Here is a 21761-nt window from a genome sequence, read left to right as displayed (position 1 = left end):
CCTGTGATTTGTAAAGATAATATTTCAGAGAAGCTACTGCCACATCTTTATACATAATCCATAATGACACCAACTTTCTCTCTTTCTTTCACTTTCTCCTTTCCTCTGTTGTTGTCCCCCATCAGCGTTCAGTCTACCTCTACCACCCTCTCACCACCCTCTCTCTCTTTCTCTCTGTGAACCCCTGCCTCTGTGGCTTATTGTCTATCTCTATGAACCCCTGCCTCTGTGGCTCATTGTATATATCTATGAACCCCTGCCTCTGTGGCTCATTGTATATATCTATGAACCCCTGCCTCTGTGGCTCATTGTTTATCTCTATGAACTCTTGCCTCTCTAGCTCATTGTTTATGTCTATGAACCCCTGCCTCTGTGGCTCATTGTTTATCTCTATGAACCCTTGCCTCTCTAGCTCATTGTTTATGTCTATGAACCCCTGCCTCTGTGGCTCATTGTTTATATCTATGAACCCCTGCCTCTGTGGCTCATTGTTTATCTCTATGAACCCTTGCCTCTCTAGCTCATTATGTCTATGAACCCCTGCCTCTGTGGCTCATTGTTTATATCTATGAACCCCTGCCTTTCTGGCTCATTGTTTATCTCTATGAACCCTTGCCTCTCTGGCTCATTGTTTATCTCTATGAACCCTGCCTCTGTGGCTCATTGTTTATCTCTATGAACCCCTGACTCTCTGGCTCAATGTTTACCTCTCATTATTTGATGGGTTTGTTTAGCCTCAGGAGATATTTTATGTAATGTCCATGGTTTTATCTGTATATCCAGATATCTGCAGGATTGTCCATAGGGATCCAGGTGGGCACTGTGCGCATGATTTAGCATGCGTTATGCATAGCTACCGGCATGTCTGGAGATGTTCGGAGGCTTGATGTGAGGGCCTTTGTGCAGGCATATCCATAAGCATGTCTGGAGGTGTTTGGGTGGTCATTGTTTGTGTTGTTGTCGTGTGTGCGTGTTGTTGTCGCGCATGCGTGTGTATTTGTACATGCGTATGAATATCAGCATGAATGTCATGGTGTTGTGTGTGGGGTTGTGCATGCGTTTCCATACCTGGACACATGTCCGGAATTATGCGGTTTGCAGTTGTGTGATTGCATATGTATGTGTATGTGTGAGCACACACGCGCACGCACATGCATTGGTCATATCGGCAGCCATGTATGGAGGAATCCGAGTGATTGTTGTATATGTGATTTCCCATGCATTATCTCTATCCACAGGCATGTCTGGAGACTTCCAGGTAAGTCAGAGGATATTTATTTGGGAGGTTGTGTCATTGTGCATGTGTGATCCGTAGCCTCAGGCATGTCCAGAGTCATCTGGATTGTTGTTGTGTGTGTGTGTTTGCTATCAGTATCTGTGCCCATATCTGGAGCTACCTGGGTGGACCGTGCGCGTGTGTGCCCACGCAAGCGTACGTGCGTGTGTTTGTGTGAAAGAGACTGTCAAGCAGAAGAGGGTGTCCCTGGAGGGGCACTGGAGTGATGGGGCAGCAAGGAGGGCACAGAGCATAATTACATAATTAAATCCATCTCACAACTCGTGACCCGTTGTGTCAGATTAGCTTCGGAAACATCCCATAAGACCACCTTAGAGGCCTTGAGCTACAGTTTTGGATCATGCTTATAATTCTTGGGCCATCCGTCCCTTTAGGGAAGGCCTCATGGACACCCTGCCGACGTGAAATTGTATTTGTTATTTCCAAAGTAGAACAGAGAGATGAGAAGAGGGCGCTTACTGGATAGTAGACATCGGTCATCTGAAGCAGGTTCTTGGTGCTGCCGTTCTCTTGCATCTCGATGGCCTCCCGGCCCCACTCAGACGAGCGCGGATTCTTCGGGTACTCTGCGTAGGGTGACATTTGAAAATCACCACTCTTGAAGATCAGTTTGCTGATGTCGTTCTTGTTTTTTCTGTAACGCAATGATTCAAATGTGAGAATATAACTCTAAAGGATGTTAACGCCTGCCCTGCCCAGAGCAAACATTGAGTTTACATTCAATCTTTTGTAGCTGTTCATTTATGACACAAAATAGCACATTTTATTCTTCATCATATTTTAACCAGAGCAGCACAGCACATGTCCCATGCCATGCGTTGCCTTCTTGGGCAGGACCTTTCTCCAATCCTGAGAACAGCAGGTTTAATTGTGCCCTTCGTGATTACATTCATACTGGTATAGAGTCAGGAAATCCAAAGGGGCTACCGAGGACTCTGATGATCAATACAAAAGAAATCATGAAACTGTGGGAGTCTGCAAACAGGCCATCACTGGCGATGCGGCTGAATGCAAAGTGTGAAAGTCTGAGAAAATTCTCTTTCCACCGAATAAGGATTGCCTCGGTAGGAGGACACTTGGGAAGCCTTCAATGAGCTTCACATGGTATCAGAATGATAACTGTACCTGAGGATATTCTTAGTCGAGGACCCCTTTCTTTTCTGTCTCGGTCTCTCTCTCTCACTCTGTCTCTCTCTGTCTCTCTCTCGCTCTATCTCTCTCTTCACTCTCTACCTTCTTTCTGTCTCTTCCTCTCTCACCCTCTCTCTTCTCGTCCCCCCTCTCCCTCTGGCTTTTGTTTCCCTCTTCTCCACTCCAGAGGCGTAGCCAGGATTGCCTAACAAGTGGGGCCTGAAGCTGATGAAGTTGGGCCCACCGCGGTGAGATTAACATCTGTAAAGGCCCGACAGCGCTGCTGAGAGGGCATTTACAGATTGTGGGTGGGCCTTGCCCGCTCAGGCCCTACCCTGTCTACGTCTCTGCTCCACTCTTCCCTATTGTTTGCTTTCTGCAGGTGTCTTCACATACTTATACATAAAAGGACACAGTGGGCCTCATTATAAGCTCACCGGCACCCCTGTTTCCGGACCAGCAAACTACGTGTCTGCCTGCCGTGGCCGCTGTGCTCAACAGGTCTGACCCTGCTGGGAACAGCGGCCACGGTAGGCAGACTCGTGACAGAAGCACCGGCACTGTTGGTCCTATGGGCCACTATGGAAGCGGGGACTTACATTTTACTGGTGCCTGACTTCCCGTGCTGCCGGAGTTGTAATCTCACAGTGGCACAGGGAAGTCAGGTGCCGGAAAAATACTACAAGTCCGACGGCAACCCGCTGGTAGCACCGGCAGGATTACTGCTGGACTCGTAATGAGGCCCAGTGATTCTGTGTATGCCTTGTTAAAGCAGATTTGTAAAATATGTCCGACACATATATCTTACAGTATGATTGCATCCTCTATAAGTTGAGCCATGTGATAGAACACTTCTAAAAAAAATACAGTTTCAAAAAGCAAAAGAGTCAAATGATAGCATACCAGCTGATAATCCAAAGGTCCATTGGGAAAAAAGCCTCCTTAATGATTCAAGCACAGAAAGACCTACTTTGGTGGTCCCTGGGGGGAATGACTTCTACAAACACTGTCAAAATGAGCAGTACATAGGGGGTTCTTATATCATCAGTGGCCAATAATCCATCAATTGTGCCCTCAAGTCTGGGATCGTCAGGGCTTTAACCACTATTGCCAAGTAGGATTTACATATAAGAAAGCCTTATGCTCTAGATCATACTCATCATGTGGCCATTATTGCTAAGAAAAGCAAGAGTTGAAATCACATCAAAGTATGGAAGGAGGCCTTTGTTTTTGATGTCCAACTTTCATGTCATTTTAACACAATGTTTTGTTCGGCGGCTCTCCAGATGTTCTGGGCTATGACTTGCTTGAGAGCTCACCATTGACTATGATAAACCACTAACACTGAAGGCCAATTTGCTTAGCGGCATCCTGCGCACAAATAGGGATCCGGTTAGTTAACAATCACTTTGCAAATACGGTGTTTTTTATTAACAGTCACTTCTTTATAAGGTTAAACGCTCCACTCATGTGCACGTTATTCTAGATGGTAGATAAATGGTGTGTCCTTGACAATGGAAACAGGGGAAGTCAAATCTTTGCATTTCCATAGCACATTTATAAACCGCAGGGTATATATTCACCTTGTAAATGCATTACCCTGGGGACATCACTTTGTACACACATTAATGAGAATATTCACAGAAGAGCTTCATTGGGCAAAATAGAACACACAACAGTACGGTGCGCAGGATCATCTATAGCAATGTCATTTTGATTTGATTTACCACAAACAAATGATTTTGTGTTCATTAAATATGTTTACCACTGATCTTGGCATGCATCATTGTTTACGATTTGAGTCAAATAGTTTATAATTAAGCAATAAGCCCCGAGCCGCCGTCGCATTCCATGACTCCGTAAAGCCCCCGCGGCGAGGGGCTTATTGCTATTAATACCCCGCCCCGCAAGACCGGAGTAGTACTAGCATTCTTTTTCTGTTCCAGAAACGCTGCAGCGTTTGGGCACAGAAAAAAAAAAGTGCCACGAGGCGGCGGGCCAACCCTATCGGTAATGGCCCGCGGCTCAAGTTAAGGGCCTGAGCAAAGCGAGGGTGCCTTAATGAGGGCATCAGTGCCTTTACCTAAAGGGTAAAGGCATATCGCCATTAGCACCCGTGCAGTTACATACATGGGTGGTAATGGTGCTGCTGATGGTAAAGTCCATTTTCCATGCTGTTGACTGGGACATCATCAACATGAAAATGGACTTCACTGACAGCAGAACTGTACGGCACCAGCCTGCACAACAAAGGTACGTTTCTTTTTCTTTTTTCTTTTTCTTTATTTATTTGTCATTTATTTCAGCGCACAAAGCCCTCAGGCATCTAGGCGCTAGTTACAGAAGTATGTCGTACATTGGTGAAGTTCAAGCGTAAACATAAGGCTAATCAGTGCTTTAAGTGGGGTAAGAAATTGAGGGGGGGCCCTCGTTTGGGGGCGTGGCTTTCATTGTGGGCGTAGCCTAAAAGTGCACAAATCATAGTAAGGTGCGCAAACAAATATATAAATGTATGTGAGCATTTATATGTTTGTATGCATACTACTATGGTGTGTGTACTTTTCAAGCCATATTTTATAAACATAGCAATGTTACATATTTCTATGTTTATAAAAGGTGGTTTGAAAAGTGCACAAACCATAGTAAGTTATGCACACTTGTGTGCTTACCTTACTATGGTTTGTGTACGTTTCAAGCCACCTTTTATAAACATAGATATTTGTAACATGTTTCTATGTTTCTAAAAGATGGCTTGACACGTAAACAATTCAAGGCATGACGGACAAAACAAACCGCAAGGTGGCTTTGTCCGTCGACAAAGCTTTATAAAAGATGCCTTGAATTGTGCACGTTTCAAGCCGTCTTTTATAAACATAGAAATATTTCTACCTTTATAAAAGATGGCTTGAAACGTACACAGTTCAAGGCATCTTTTATAAAGCTTTGCCGACGGAGAAAGGCACCTCGGGCTCTGTGATCTATCTGCTATCACTGAGCCCGAGGTGTCTTTGACCCTCTGCGAACCCGCGGGCTCCATGATTTAATCTGCATATTAGATCACGGAGCCCGCGGGGGTCAGTGACCTGGGGAGGGAAAACAAAGGGACAGTAACTTCCTCTGATGACCCTGATGAGGGGTCATCAGAGGGAGTTACACTAACTGACAGAAGTGCCGCCAGCCTCAGCTGGCGTCGCTGTGGCTGGCTGGCACTTCTGTCAGCTTGGCCAACATAATGACGGGCGCATCTCCCGTCGCGGCTGCGGCCGCGGCGGGATAATGCATCCCGCAATGTTGTGTGGGACGGGGGGCCCCGGCTGGGCCCCGGCTCAGCCCCACTTTCTGGAGACTGCTGGGGCCCGGCCCCGGCAGGCCCCGGCCCACTTAAAGCACTGAGGCTAATGTCAGACATAGTGTGTATACCGACTGGCGAAGCCTCACCTCATGTTACATGGGGCTACAGCAGGCAGTGTATGAGTCAAGTAGGTACAGCTACACGTACTGGCAAAGCCTCACCTCGTATTACAGGGGGCTACATTAGGCAGCATATGAGTCAAATAGGTACAGCTACACATACTGGCAAAGCCTCACCTCGTGTTACAGGGGGCTACATCAGGCAGCATATGAGTCATATAGGTGAAGTTACACTCACTGGCAAAGCATCACCTCGTGTTACAGGGGGCTACATCAGGCAGCATATGAGTCAAATAGTTCAAAAAAGGTTATCATGCCATGTTCTTTCTGGAGAGGCGCGCCTGCTACCTTTTTTTGAAATATTTGCAAGGAACTTTGGGTTGGTCACCCTAAGTTACCTGGGGGAAACCAGGCGTGGACTCCCTGCTCACTGTGCTCAGAGAGGCACAGCTTCGCCTCACTGATGAGGCACAACAAGGCTGAAACATGTGTATGGGGTTGCTGTTGGTACTCTTGTTCAGAGTGGAATTGCCATAGCATTTCGGTGCTGGACTGTCCATGTGGGCGGGACAAAGACTGATATGCAAATGGATATTTCCCATCTGTGAAAGATACAGTGAGCAAAAAGTGTGTGCTGCAAACTCTCATCTCAGAACAGGTTATCATGCCATGTTCTTTCTGGAGAGGAGCGCCTGCTACATTTTTTTGAAATATGAGTCAAATAGGTGAAGTTACACACACTGGCAAAGCCTCACCTCGTGTTACAGGGGGCTACATCGGGCAGCATATGAGTCAAATAGGTACAGTTACACGTACTGCTAAAGCCTCACCTCGTGTTACAGGGGGCAACATCACACAGCATATGAGTCAGATAGGTACAGGTGCACAGACTTGCAAAGCTACACTTATGGGGAGCGGGATAGCAACCAAGTGGCTGCCACGCAGTAAGAACACTGTAAGCACAGCAAAATAAGCAGTGAGCATAGTATGAATGTCTCACCTATGTGAGTGGCACTCTAGAGTCACCTTGAGCACAGAAAAGAAAGTGGTTTAACAGATATAGGAACATCTAAATTCGATTTTTCTAGACGATAGACGAGGCACTCTCAGTACAAAACTAAAGTGGTTGCACAGAAGTAGGAACATCTAAATTCGATATTTCTAGACAAGGCATTTTGTCAAGGCACTCTAAGGCATGCATAGCATAGTTGTGTTAATGGGAGTGGTTGATAGGTAGTTATCGATGGGCAGAGGGGAAGAGGTAAGCAACAGTAGTCGATACCGGGCAAGAAGGATGGAGCGTTGTACCTTACGGCAGCTTACCGCAGCAAGTAGAAGTTCCATGAAACAAAAAGTTGTACAGATTCAGGTAAAAAGATTGCAAGGAGAGGTGCTCCTTTACGCTCTGACAGGCTCAGACAAGGCCTTTGTGTGGGTCTTAGTGCTGTGGCCGGCATCCTCAGCTGCTGGCTTCGGGTTGGTCCAGGAAAAGGAACAATGGCCTAAATAGGAGCATCGCAATACCGTTGTCATGGTTACCCTCCGAGGCACTCCGGTGCTGAGGAAGAGGGCGGCCATGCTGGCATGGTGGAGTATCCAACTGAGCTGGAACTGCGTGCTCCTAGGGCCTGGCAAAGACAAGACTGACGGGGGTGAAATCTGGTGCCGGTGACAAAGGGCACTGCTGCTGCCTGGGATATTATTTACGAGTGGTGTGCAGCACCACAAGGCAGCATGCATCCGATGGGCTTACCTGCATGCAAGGGTGTTGCTAGGTCTGGAAAAGATCCAGGGCCATGCTAATTCTGGGACTGTCGGGACTTGGGGCTAACTAGCCTTTTTGGGTGTAACCCCTGAGCTTCTATCCGGGGCTACAACCAAAAGACCCAGGGCTGTAGCCCCCTGAGCCACCCTAACAATGCCTCTGTCGGCATGCATTATTGCTGGCCGAGTAAGCTGCCATCAGTGCAGGGTCGGGTTGTAGGAGGGGGAGCCAGGAGATCCTCTCGCTTTGGCGGGAATCGTAGAAGGAGGCCTGATGGAGGAGGGGGCCTTATGTGGGCATTAGTGCTGTGGCCGGATTTCTCGCCTGCCGGCTTCAGGTTCATCCAAGAAAAGGAACAACGGGTCAATGAGGAGCATTACGATACCGCTGTTATGGTTACCCTCTGAGGCACTCTGAGGGTGGCCATCCTGGGGTGGTGGAGTAGCCAGAAGAACTGGAGCTGTGCTAATGGTGTTTTTTGTTTTTGTTTTGAAAAGCCATCATTAGCTCCCGTGTAGAAAACTACACAGGTGCTAAGTAGTGGAGGGAGAGCGTGCAACGGAAGGGGCACTGGCTGTCCAGGCTGCCCGGAATGCGGGATTGTACCAGACAATACAGCCTGCGTTCTGAGCATCCTGATTGGTCAGCACTGCATCCAGCCTGCTCCTTTTATATCATGAGCAGTGCTTGAACCATACGTATTCCTTGTAGCACCATCATTCAGTGTCATTTGACAGAATACACAGTGAGCACTGTGATGATGTCTGATGTTTTTGGATGTACTCCAGGTTTTGTCTTGGGCATTTTAGTCAGAATCACTTAACATTTATACCAAAGCTGTGTATTGTTATAGTTGTCATATTCTTTTATTTGCCCTACTTTTTCCTCTTCCAGGGACACTGTGTGGGCATGGAATAAACTGTCTTTGAGAGTGCGGGCTGGCTTTTGTCTGTTTAGGAGGCAGCTCAAAAAGACATGGTCATGGCCCTCCTGCATTTTGTATTGTAATGGGCTTTATGTTCTGAGCATGGTAAGCGTGCATCATATCCTCTTTCTGCACTTTATATCTTCTTTGAAGATGCACCTATATCGTAAATCACTTTAGTGTAGTATTATTTGATGGATCTGGGTGTTAAGAGTAGACTCTAGAAAAATAGGTACAATTCACAAATAGGCATTGTTTGATTGTATCTGGATACTCTCTAGATGTCTTTCCTTGTAAGCAGTTCAATGAGCTTGGGTTTCTGTTGCTGTACACATTAGGAATGGCAGAAGTAAATGTATTCATTTATTTATTGAAAATTACAAGGGAAACAAAGCATGTTTAGCACAGGAATGCTTACAAAACATTTTAACATTGATTTACAGACCAGAGGACCAGTATGCTTAACAATGACTATGAGGATGTGGATAGCAAACCAGATGATGATGGGGAGGTGGAAACATGAACCCGGGACAAAGACAGTAGATCATGATATAGGAACGGGATAGTGGAGGAAGTGCTACGTGTCAATATGAAGGGGTGATGGATAAGTGCCGTGGGGTCGCCATAGAGAAGTTGGGGGGAGAGGAGAACTGGGCCATCATGCACATTTTCACCCCTTTTTCCAGATTGGCATCTGGCACCGAAGCATGTAACCATCTATATGGCACCTTTGCTCCATCTCATGTTCCTGGTTGGCCCAAACTCCATATGAAATGCAGACAGTTGCACCAATCTAGCCATAGCACATTCAAGCTCATGTCTCTGCGGCATCTAACAACTCGGCCGAACTCTTTAAAATCTGCAAGGAGCTGGCCAACCCTGCTGCAGTCTCTACCCCTCCTGTTGCCTCCCAGGCTCTTTGCAATGCCCTTGCCTCTCACTTCATTTCAAAAACCCAGGACATCCTGTCCACCCTCTCCACCCACACTCCTCCTCTTCCCTCTCCATTTGTGCTTGCTGACCCTCCTTTAGCCACCCTCCCACCATCCTTCTCGTTCTTTCCTCTTTTCACCCCTGACGAGGTTGCTAGACAAGTCTGATCTATGAAAGCCTCTTCAAAACAGGTTCATCCCTGTTCCTCTAAAACCATCAAGGACCACATTCACACCCTCGCTCTGGCCCTTGCTGATTTTTGCAACCACTCCTTTGCCTCTGCATCCTTCCCCTCCCCTCTGAAGCACTCCTTTGTGCATCCTCTTCTCAAGAAACCCAGAGCTGATCCTTCTTGTCCAGCTAACTATCGCCCAATTTCCATTACTCCCTTTCTTGGCAAACTCCTGGAAAAGTTGGCCATCTCTCAGCTTAACCTTCATTCCAATTCTGTTGGCTGTCTCCATGACCACCAGTCTGGCTTCAGAGCTGCCAGAAGCATGGAAACTGCTCTCCAAAACATCCGTCAAGATCTGCTCACCAACCTTGACTCTAACATTCCATCTGTCCTCATCCTCCTCGATCTCTCTTCTGCCTTCGACACAGTCAACCATACCATCCTGCTCAACCGTCTCCGTGAAAACCTGGGTATCACTGATCAGGTTCTGGCCTGGCTGACATCTTTCCTCTCAGATCGACCCTCCTAGGTCCAACTTGGGTCCTTCCTTTCATCTATCTTCCTCTCTACCTGTGGTGTTCCCCAGGGGTCTAACCTCTCGCCCTGGCTTTTCAACCAATACCTGGCAACTCTCGCCCACTGCATTGCCATTTTCTGCTCAAATTTCCAGTGCTACGCTGACGACACTCAACTCATTTTCAAGCGGCCCTCTGCCACCTCCTCTCCCTCTCTCATCTCTGATTGCCTAACTGCCATTCAAGATTGGTGTGCCGCCAATGATCTTTGTCTGAATGCCAGCAAGACGGAGATCCTCCTCATCGGCACACCTTCACCATCCTTTCCCCTCACTCTCTGTCCGGCCTCCCTTGGCCCTCCTCCTACCCCCTCCTGCGAGGCTAAGAAACTCAGGGTCATCTTTGACTCCACCCTTTCCTTCTCTGCCCACATCTCTAAGGTCTCTAAAAAGTCAAATTTCCAACTGCACCTCCTCAGAGGTACTCTGCCTTTCCTCTCCTTCCCCCAGAAGCTCATAGTATCTCAAGCTCTGGTTCTCTCTAGCTTGGACTATTGTAACAGCCTCTTTCTAAATCTACCTGCCTCTACTCTCCGCCCTCTGCAACTAATCCAGAACAGGATTGCAAGACTTGTCCTTGGCCTCAAGCCCTGGGATCGTATCTCTCCAGCTCTGAAATCTCTCCACTGGCTCCCAGTGGATGCAAGAATTACATTCAAAACCCTCTGCATTGTCCACAAGGCTTTCTGGGCCTGGGTCCAAAATACCTTCAGCTATCCCTCCGCAAATACCTCCCCTCTCGAGCTCTTCGCTCCTCTACCTCCAACTCACTCAGGGTCAGTCGTTTTTCTAAGAAACGAGCTGGGGTTAGATCTCTGTCTTCGGCTGGGGCCTCCCTCTGGAACAGCCTCCTTGCCACTCTAAAACTTGAGGAGAACCATCTCCGGTTCCGGAAGCACCTCAAGACCTTCCTCTTTTCTTCTGCCTTCGCTCCCCCTCTCCCCTGCTGATCTGTTCTCTGTTGGCACCATGCACCTGGCCACCCTCTTTCTTTTGGGCCCAGGTACCTGCTCATCCTGCCACCCTCCCGCACTGCCTCCGGGCCACCCCTTGCACTGGGGTCTGTATCTGTACCCATACAGCCCCCCTTTTTCTTCCTACACTTATCAGACCTACCCTGTCTGCTGCCTTAAACCTAGAACTTGCAAATTGCTGTCTGCATTACCACTGTTTGTTGCCGTTATTATTTATTTATTGTTATTTATCTGTTTCTCCTCTGCTTCGCACTTTCCACCTCTCCCCCCTTCCATGCACTTTTCCGCTCCCCCTCTCCCATGCACTTGCGTGTTCTCAATGTCACTGGGCCTAGTAAGATCGCTATTTTGTTCTCCCCTGTTCTCCTCCCTTGCCTTGTCGCGCTCTGAAACACTTGTGTACGAGCGCGATAGAAATAAAATATCAATCAATCAATCAATCAATCAATAGCTGGATGAGAGTACACACATGATGAAGTGACCCGCTTCCTGGATGCTATTGAACAATGGATGCAAACAACTGGTTGTTGCCTAATAGTAGCAAAGCAAGAGGTGATCTTCCAGGAAGCTGCCCCTGAGCTACACATGATTCCCACTAAAGGAAACTCACCCAACATGTCCCTAAAGGAGCAAGCTGCTCCGTGTTCGTTGGTGAAACGCGGCAGCAGGAAACGCTCCAGGGAATCCCGATAGAAGGTCCATCAGGACCAACATTGTGATTACACAGGATCTTTACAGACCAATCCAGGACACCATCCGGGGCAGACCTATTCAACCCTTGCCTTGATAAAGACCCATGAGGTCGAAACACGTGTCGGCTGACCCCTATGAGGACTAAGAGTCCACACATATGGTGAAATAAACCTACACCTTTCAAGAAACGCACAAAGCGTGGAGAACCCTTTTTTTTCAAAAAATTCAATTTGCAAGATAGCCAGGAATCTCCCTTTTTTCCTAGTTAGGTAAGTAGTTAAGTATTCATGAAGCACAAAACATTGCGCCTCGTGAGAGGCATCATGGCACTAGGATGTTTATACCTTATAAAACACAGAAAGAGTTCCAACTGCAATTATCTAGGGAGTAGAAAGGGTTTCATTGTACGTCTAAAGCCGAGAGGGCCGTCGAGGAAACGCAGACATAATGAGAGTGAGTTCACATTTGCGAGGCCTGAACTGCAAAGTGTGTGTTTGCGTGTCAACCCAAGCGTATGAACTGTGAGGAAGTACATGCCCCCATGCTTTCACAATGACTTGAACACCTTTATGGACAAACTTGCGTTCAATCTGAGCTCTACGAGGTGTACATTAAGTATTGGTTGCCAAAGTGAGCGAGAGTGTACGTAAATTATATGAGATGTGTGGAGAAAAAAGGGATGTGTGTTAGAATTATAAAGGTTTTTGTAAAATTGTAATTTGCTTTACTTTGAGTTAGTAATTCCAGAGCAGGGGTCCATTTCAGACAATCAATTATAGTTTAGTGGGGTGTTCTGTGAATCAAATGTAAACGTCACATATTTCCTTTCAGTGGCAAGTTTCTTTATAAATACAGTTATGCGATGTAAGTAGTATGTCACATGATTCTTTGAGAATCCACCTCGATGTATGAAAGTGATGGGTTACTTTAATGCATACCAACATCATTATCACACTTCCTGCAAAAAATACCCCTTACTCCAAATCATGAGATGCAAAGTTGAGCTTAAGACGGGCCATTGGAGTTAAAAATAGGACCATCTGCAAACCCATCTTGACAAAGATAGTGTCTAGCGTTTGAATTTTGAGCCTCAAGATTTATTTCTTGAAAGATTAGTATCTGTGAAAAAAAGTATGTTTAACGTTTTGTGTGTAATACGAGCCTGTGTCAATTTCATAGTTTTACTTAGAAACATCCCATACTTTGAATAATGACAAATGGTGCCAAAGATAGCCATGGCATTACTGGTGTAAAAGCAAAAACCACACCGGAGACTAAGGGCCAGATTCATGGAAATGTGGGCAGAAATCCTGCAGGGGCCACGTGCCGAGAAGGGAACTGCGTGAGCTTGCGCGCACTGTGTATTAATGGAATTTACTAAACAAAGCAACCATATTTGCCCGGATGCCCCCAACACGCCCCCACGCAAAGCAGAACAGCCACCTTACCTTTGCGTGCTCCCCGAGCACAAATACACACACCCTTCAAGCAGTGCATGGGGTCCCCTGAAAGCAGGCCTGCATTCCGGGGCCCTTCCGCAGGGTCCCCCGGAACCATATCCGGCACCTCGACAACACGCGTAGGAAAAATCGTAACTCGGTTGAAATCTCAAAAAATCTTTGTGCGACCCCCCTTAAACCATCCCTGTACCCTGCTACACTGTACGCGCACTGCTAAGTTGGATCTGAACCCCAGTTGCATTTACACATCCCAAAATCTGACATGCAAACCGACCTCTGCACTGCCATTCATATGCGCATGTGTTACGCCTGCCTTCAGGTGGCGGATAATATGAAGGACTTGCGTGGGCCTATGCCGGTCAACAGGTTGCACGATCGAATCCATGAATACGTCTCGTGCCGCGCAATTGTGCTCATGCGAGGGACTGCCCGAAGGCCATCCCTCGGAATGTCCACTTTTTCGCAAGTACTTCCCCATTTCTGGTGTTCTGCCCCCTTCCCAGCCCTCTGCGCAAGCCACGCCCACAATCTGCGTGGAGTCTCACGCAAGGCCATCGACGGCTCACAGAGACATGCCAAGCCTGTGCGAACTTCACGCAAGTCTAGGAAAAGTACCACACATTCGAGTCCATGAATCGACTAATGCGGATTTGCACGCAGTTTGGCACGAAAGTACCCTTTTTTCCACACAAATAATTCTATGAATCGGGGCCTTCTGTGTAGATTCGGGAACAGAAGCAGGAAGGCTACATGGTCCTAGCAGCCCTTGTCAGCCCCTAAAATGTATTTAGCTCTGTATCATGATATACAACTGCTTTCAGCACAAGCATCGCAACTCTTTAGACCCGTTTTAGAACATTCCAGCCACACCACAAACTGTCCTCTCATGCAGCTGCTGTCTGCACTGTTTTTACTTATTCACCTCTTGCTCAGATCCATCTGCTCTCTGCACTCTTCAATTCACTTGATTTTGATTTTGGTAATTTATTACACGCTCTAGACAGACTCAAATGTATTCGGGCGCAGATGGCAACTATCAAACAGAGATCAACAGTATATAAACAATATGTAAAATCTGTAATTGGGGCTGCTTCTCTGAACAAAAACGTTTTCAGCATGTTTCTAAACAGTCCCAAGGACTGACATGTTCTGATATCCAATGGTAGCTGGTTCCACAGTTTGGGACCGAACACTCCAAATCTCCTATTCCCTCTGGAGCGTGGCACGCAGACCAGTAATTTAATGTCAGTAACTTCACTTGCAAAGCATCCCTTCTTCTCATTCACAGCCAACTGTTCTGTGAAAAGTTATGTTTTTGGTTTCTTTGAGGGCGTTATACCACAAATCACTGCACGCGTTATTACTGCTAGGCAGCTTGAAAAGAATGCAGGTAAACTAGAAGGGGCCTTCCAGAGGGCACACCTCACATTAGGTGAATTCAAAGGTTTTACATATTTATTGCACGTCATAAAATCATACAGGTCCCTGATCTTTGGTCGCGAGACGTGCTAAAGAATGCTTCCTTATCTATCAACGATCTGCTGCATGCATACCTAAGATGTGTAACTTTGGTCATTCAAGCTTCCAAGCTTAAGGTATATAGTATTGATTCGGTTAGAGACCTGCAACTTCCTTTAGCCGCACCCAAACCTTGAGGACCCATTCAGCAGTCCTTCGCCACTAATCCTTTGCAATGCGGTTGGGCCATGCATCTGGTGAATGCGTCCCTGACTTCTCGTTGACGGATGTCTTTGGCTGTGGATGTGAAACTGACAGAAACATATTGAACACATCCAGTAAACAAGAAGCCAAGCCTCCGTGAAGGCTCGGACTTGCCTATAGCACAACAGGGCAGCGCCCAAAGTGTAGTGCTCCTGTGGCCCATTTATTTAGCCAAAGTGCACCCGTTTGTTACCAAAGTGGGTCAGATTGATGAGCTACTTCCATGTGCCAGTAACAGTTTTGACAACTGATTCTGAACAACTGTTCTTGGAAATTGACAATTAGCAACACTTTTACCAAACTTCTTAAATAGCAAGTCACAAAAGTAATGAATTGCTATTTGTGACTCTGGACCACTTTTTAGTCAATGCCCCAATTGTATTCCTTAGCGTGATCATGCCTACAATAAAGTGTACTAAAGTTCACACACACAAAGGAGCCAAACACACCTAAACCAAAACTCCCGCATTCACCTGCCAGGAGCAAAATAACACAAATATCCCATACAGAGTACAGATCGGCACAAGTCTGTGAATATGACAATATATCATTGTATGCAATCGCGGTCCATATTATCTAGTGCTTAAATAGGAATATTGCCTCGTTGTCTATATATAACTTATTTCACATATTTGTTGCTTAAATGTGTTTTAAGAATAGGTTGTACTATTACCCAATGTAATGTTACTCCATTTATTGATCTTGAAAGACTGATATACCGAAATGACACAGCTGGTTCAAAGCTGTGTCCTGGAGGCTGCACACAAATGACTGAGGTTAACACTTAACTCACTGAGCTATCTGACCGTAATAAAATGGCGACAATAATAACTGCTTGGGCTGAGAGGTCCGCAAAGTCCCACAAGCTTTAGAAAACTGGACATGTCTTATAGTGTTTATTCTTCACCTATTACATAAAGAATATGCACAGTGGCCCATATCTTGCCGCTGGATAGCAAGCTGCACTCAAAGCATCACTGCATCCTTTGAATCTAGGGCCAGAGAGTGCCCCCTCAACTTAAGAACCCGCTGGCCGCTCAGACCCATTGAGGGAGTGGGTGGAGGGAGTGAGGGAATTAAGTGAGAGAGTCCCTGAAGTCCCGCTTTGCCGCGGGAGACTCTGCTGCTGTGTACTCTCTGCACCTTTTGGATTGCCTGGACTTACCCGGATTTTTACTTCACTACTTCTCCCAGAAGGTGAACACTATAAAGGACATTATTTATAGCACTTACAGTCCTACTGGATTATTCCATTAACTCGCATTTCTCTTTTTCTTAGGCTTTGCCCTGATTTAGAGGCGGGATTATTTAATGGAGGCTGCGCGCGCACCGCGCGCGCGCATCCAGCAAGTCCCTGAAGTCCCGCTTTGCCACTTCGCCGTGCTCGGCGCGGTAAGTGGTGAACGTCTGTTTGTTTATTAGCAGTACATTTTCCATCTTCCTTATAGTGTCCATCCTGTATTTCTTGAATCCTTCACAAAATGAAACGAGGTATAACCTCCTTAAAATCCGGAATGCCTGTTGTAACCACGCTACACAGTTCCAATGGTGCGAGCCTTTCCCATAACTCATCAGCTACATTAACAAAAAAAACTTGTTTAAGCTCTACCCCGCGTATAAGCACTATGAAATCTAATACAAAGAGTAGAGCCGAGCTTTTATTAGGCATGGATATTCGCCCCTTTTGCAGGGACTCTAGCTGTTTGGAAAATGCTGCATGCATCAATGGAAATCCCCCAGTAGCAGCCCATGGCCGCACGGACAATGTATCTGCCGTTATAAAGGGCACTTCGCATGGACAAGTAACGAACATAAACACTGCTGTGGAGGGATCATCTGGACAAACAATGTTCACCAAGGCTACAGTGGAGGGACTCTCTGGTGAGACTTTAAAACTTGTGTCAACGTCCGGTGCCACAGTTACTTTTGCAAAAGAAAATGTCTCCCTTACAGATAGAATCATACTAAAAAACGTGTTAACTGGTGCTGTGGCCCTGTCTGTTAAAGTATCTAACATCTCTGTTTCATCTGTAAGTGATATTTCTAGTGCTAAAACAGCTTCTATGCCTGTCTCTAAGGATATACCTGTAACTGACCTAGATACAAATGCCTCTGCTTTTTCAGCTCACATTGTCTCTGACAATTTATCTAAATCACCTATGTTATTCACAAATATCAGTGCTGCCGATTCTGTGGCAAATTTGTCATTTATTGCCCCAACCCCGAGAAAAGTGGGCAAAAAGGACTCTTCTGATGTTGGCTGCGTTGATACTCAGAATGTAAATATTAGTATTGCTCTTACTTCTATGAACACTGCCATTTTATCTTTGGCTAAGTTGTTTGAAGTCCTAGTTGTAAAGGCTGATGTCCACTCTAATCAGCTCAATCAGTTACTTGCTGAGCAACTCACGATCTCAAACAGACTTGAGAGCCTGAAACAGCCGGATAACATATCAATTATCAAAAAGTCTGTAATGTCCCAGACTCCCGCTGATGCTGACTTATCTGTTCATACCTATCAGACTATTCCTTTCATATTAGACCCTATAATTGATTTAATAGACAATGTAAACCCTCTTATTCACTTTTTGGTGCTAATATTAATCCTCCTGATGCAGTGAATTTAGGCCCCAAAAAGACTCCCTTGTTAAAAGAAAAAAAATCTAAAAATATTAAAACTGTGGCCAAGCGTACTTCTCAAACCAAAGCTTTTATTAAGAAGCTCTCAACTCCAGTTACATCCACTGTTTCTGTCTCTGAATCAATAACAAAAAAATACTCCCAACAAATGCAGGCAAAAAAGGCAAAGTTATCGCCTGCTTCAGCTGACCCTGTTGTGGCATACAGCCCTTTAAGTAAACTGATAAGTGTGGCTGCCCAGATGTCACAAAAAACTCCCAAAACATCTAATAGCCTCACCATTAATGCCCCCATTGCCAGCAAACCACCAGCAAATGGTTTCACTTTTAATGCTCCCATGGCCCTGGACACCCTGAATGGTGAAAACCGTTGCAAAGAGATAAGGCAAGCAGTTGATGAGTATTTGTCATCTAAGTGTGTCTCTAAAAATCTGACATTTGCGCAGAGTGTAACAGCTGTTTCGCAGGAATCACCTACCCCAGTGGCTCAGAAAGCGAAAAAAACAGGTGCGTCTGATATGTCTGATTCAGGGAAAACTGGGTCCCAGGTGCCATTACAGAAGGGAGAAATTGTTACTGCCTCTAATTTTGTCGCCTCTGGTGATGTGGAAAGATTGATACAGTCAACTCTGACCAAGTTTTTGGAGGCCTCTACTGCCTCACAAACTAAAGCTTGTAGTGTTTCTCACCCAATCCCCAATAATCCGCCACCTTTAGATAAACAGAAACCTGTGACTGCGCGATTCAAGCGCCCGGTGGTACACTCGTTGACTCTCAGTTATAAGCCCTTGCCTGCTAAACAATACAATCTCAATCGCGCTTCTGTGCTGTCACTATTTCGTGAGATCCCAGAGCTCGATGACATCGGCACCATAGATATTGAGCTTGTCGAGTTCCTAGACCCATTAAAACGGTCCTCTGTAAATCTCTGGCTTAATTCGAGGGTTGTGGTTAATGTTATCTGGGCCGTGAAGTCCCAATTAGCGGAGCTTGGTTTTACTCTTTTGCCAACTCCTGACTCACCAGACAGCTTACCTACACGACATCAGGATTTACATCTAAAGCAAAATATAAATAAGACCCAAGTTCAATCTGCACAACCATGTAACTGTGACTGTCAAAGCAATCAATGTTAGCAGCTTATTCCTTCAAAATCAGCTCTCTCCCTAATCAGCTGGAATTCCAGAGGGAATCAGCACTTATTGAATAATCGTGTCTTGCAGTTGTTGGACCATGATGTAATTTTGCTTCAGGAATCCTGGTTGACCAGTCCGCCATCATGGAACAACTATGATGTTTTTTTGGTACCTGCTGTGAAACGCCTTTTGGGGCGTCCAACTTCTGGTCTGTTAACTGCTGTTAAGCAGTCATCTTGTTTAAAAATCGAACCTTGGTTCTCTCCCAACGAATTTGTACAAATGTCCAGAATTGTTGGGAAAAGTTTTTCATGTGCTGCAATTAATATCTATTGGAACCCTCTAGGTATTTCTGATGACTGTTTTATGGAATCGGTAAATAAGGCCATTGATATTGTCACTCTTGATGGGCATACAGACCTGATCTATTTAGCTGGTGATTTAAATCTACATTGTTTGGGTCCGTTTTGTCAATCTGAGCAAAAACGCCTTGTCAAGTGGTTAACTTTCACTGAATCCCGCAATCTTTACATGTTAAATTGTGCTTTTCCACAGGATACTCCACCTAGACCCACTTGGCACAGTGCTCGTAGCCAGGGGATTATTGATTTCATCTATGTCAATGCACACATGTTAAATAATGTTACAACTTTTCAAATTATTGATTCAGAAGTGAGTGACCACAATATTTTGCATACTACTTGGTGTTCGAACTCGATTACACCCAATACAAAATCCACGTGCCTTACGGGATCCTACAAGGTAAACTCAGCCAGGAATCGTCTAATGTGGTCTGAGAACTCCCTGAAAGCCTTTAGGCTATGCTATGATGCCGAATTGAAGAACAAAGCTGTGAGTGATTTGCCGTCAGATGTTGTATATTACGATCTAATGCAGCTTTTTCAACCAAGCTCAACTACACATAAACAAAAACAAATACCGCATCTACATATTTCTGACCATGAAATCAGAATTAAGAAATCTATGGTTCGGGCTGAAAAGAGGAAAGCCCCTCCCCGCAGACTCACGATTAGCTGCCCTCACTCGCATACAAACCAAGTATAGAAATTGGGTAAGAGGCATGAAGGCCAAACTGATGGAAGTAATATGTTGATAGCTCTGGCATCTAAAAATACTTCTCAGTCATGGAACATTATAAATCAAGCAACAGCAGGTCACCAGGTTGCTGTCCAAGCAAACGATGTGTCTGAGGGTGTGGGTACATTACTACTCTGAATTATTTGCTCTCCCTTTGGCACATTTCAGCACATCCTTGTCGGAGTCTCAGCCTCCATTCCATCTATGCTTTGATAAAGATGACATATTGTACTTTATTAAACAAGCAAGTAATTCGAGAGCACCTGGCCCGGATGGCCTATCGAATGTACAATTGAAGCAATTCCCGGACATCTGGGCAGATATATTATATCTTATGTTTGAATCCATTAACACCTCTCAGAAAGTTCCGATGTCATGGAAACAATCAATTGTCATTCCCATTTATAAGAAGGGCGATCGGGCCAATCCGGCTAGCTACAGACCCATTTCTCTGCTCGATGTGTTGGGTAAGATTTTTTGTTGCCTGATCCTTAGAGAATTGAATGATTGGACTAAAAATTACTTTAAGAGGGATCCTCTTCAATCAGGTTTTGTTAGTGGCCTTGGTACGATCCCTAACATAATCTCCATCAACATGCTTAAGTCACAGTATGCGGCTAGGAAGCAATCTTTATATTTTGCGTTTATCGATTTTCGATCAGCCTTTGATTCCATAAATCGTGACCTTCTATTTTTCAAGTTAAAAACACTCGGTTGCCCATCCTCTCTTTTGGCTTTAATCATTCAGTTACATACAGAGACTTCCATGAGAGTCAGGCTCTCCCTCGAAGACCTCCTGTCTGCCTCATTTCCAACTTTCGTGGGACTTAATCAGGGATGCATTTTGGCGTCCATACTGTTCAATTTGTTTATCCTTGATATGGGTCTCTCGTTCCTTGGAATTATGGCAGACGCACCGGAGTTGCGTGGATGCTTTACGCTGATGACCTTGTTTTAATATCACAAACCCCTAGAGGTTTACAGAATTTGCTATCTGCCCTATCAGATTATGTTGAGATAAATGATCTCACAGTCAATCTGTCCAAATCCCAGATCCTGGTTTGTAGACCTCATGGAAAACACAAAACTTACAATGGGTTTTGGCACCTGCAACAGGAACCTATGGAAATAGTTTTGGAATATAAATATTTGGGCATCTTTATTCAAAACACCATTAGTGATGGCAAATATCTGCTCACTCTACAGTCAAAATTACTAACCTTGATATCACAGGCTAACATTCTTGTATACAAGTATAGGAAATTTACGTTGAAGCATCTTCTAATGTTTTATGAGCAAAAGGTTGTTCCCATTCTCCTCTACGGTGCCGAATCCAAGCTATACTCAAATGATGGCTCATGGAATAGACTTGAGGCGACTTTTTGGAAAAGGGTTCTACATCTTCCAAACTGCTCATCTTTGCCTATATTGCGTTTCGAACTGGGTTTGAATTCACTATGTAGCAGAGTCAAATGAAAAATGTGCTCCTTCTTTCACAAAAGTCTGCTTGGTGTGACCAATAATAACATACTGAGCACGGTGGCTCACTATTTGTCTGCATCCACTATTGCCTTTCCTTTAAAATGGCGAAATCTTGTTCTGGATACCCTAGTCGAAGCTGATATATCATTAAAGTTCCTTATTGAAAACCCGGCCCGTGCCAAAACAAAGTATTACCAATGGGATTGGATTAAAAACTATGATCTGTGTGTGAAATACCGAGATGTCAACCTCTTTGGAATACAACGTGTAGGCCAAGCGGCTGGCTATCTTTTGAAATGTCCATCCGCAAACGTCCGAAACAAACTTTTGCGGTTGAGATTAAATT

At 45.4% G+C, this 21761-nt stretch overlaps 1 protein-coding gene across 2 annotated transcripts in view; it reads right to left on the bottom strand.

The window, feature by feature from the left end:
- The window catches only part of HEG1 (heart development protein with EGF like domains 1), a 313164-nt gene that overhangs the window by 34496 nt on the left and 256907 nt on the right, over positions 1-21761 (bottom strand). For both annotated transcript variants that reach the window (XM_069616645.1, XM_069616646.1), the window contains one exon: positions 1757-1931. In XM_069616645.1, the coding sequence (XP_069472746.1) occupies positions 1757-1931 (175 nt within the window). The remainder of the gene's footprint in view (positions 1-1756; positions 1932-21761) is intronic.

Source organism: Ambystoma mexicanum, chromosome 9 (assembly GCF_040938575.1).
Source record: "Ambystoma mexicanum isolate Mex_15411 chromosome 9, UKY_AmexF1_1, whole genome shotgun sequence".
NCBI lineage: Eukaryota > Metazoa > Chordata > Amphibia > Caudata > Ambystomatidae > Ambystoma > Ambystoma mexicanum.
This window is presented reverse-complemented; position numbering and strand designations above follow the sequence as displayed.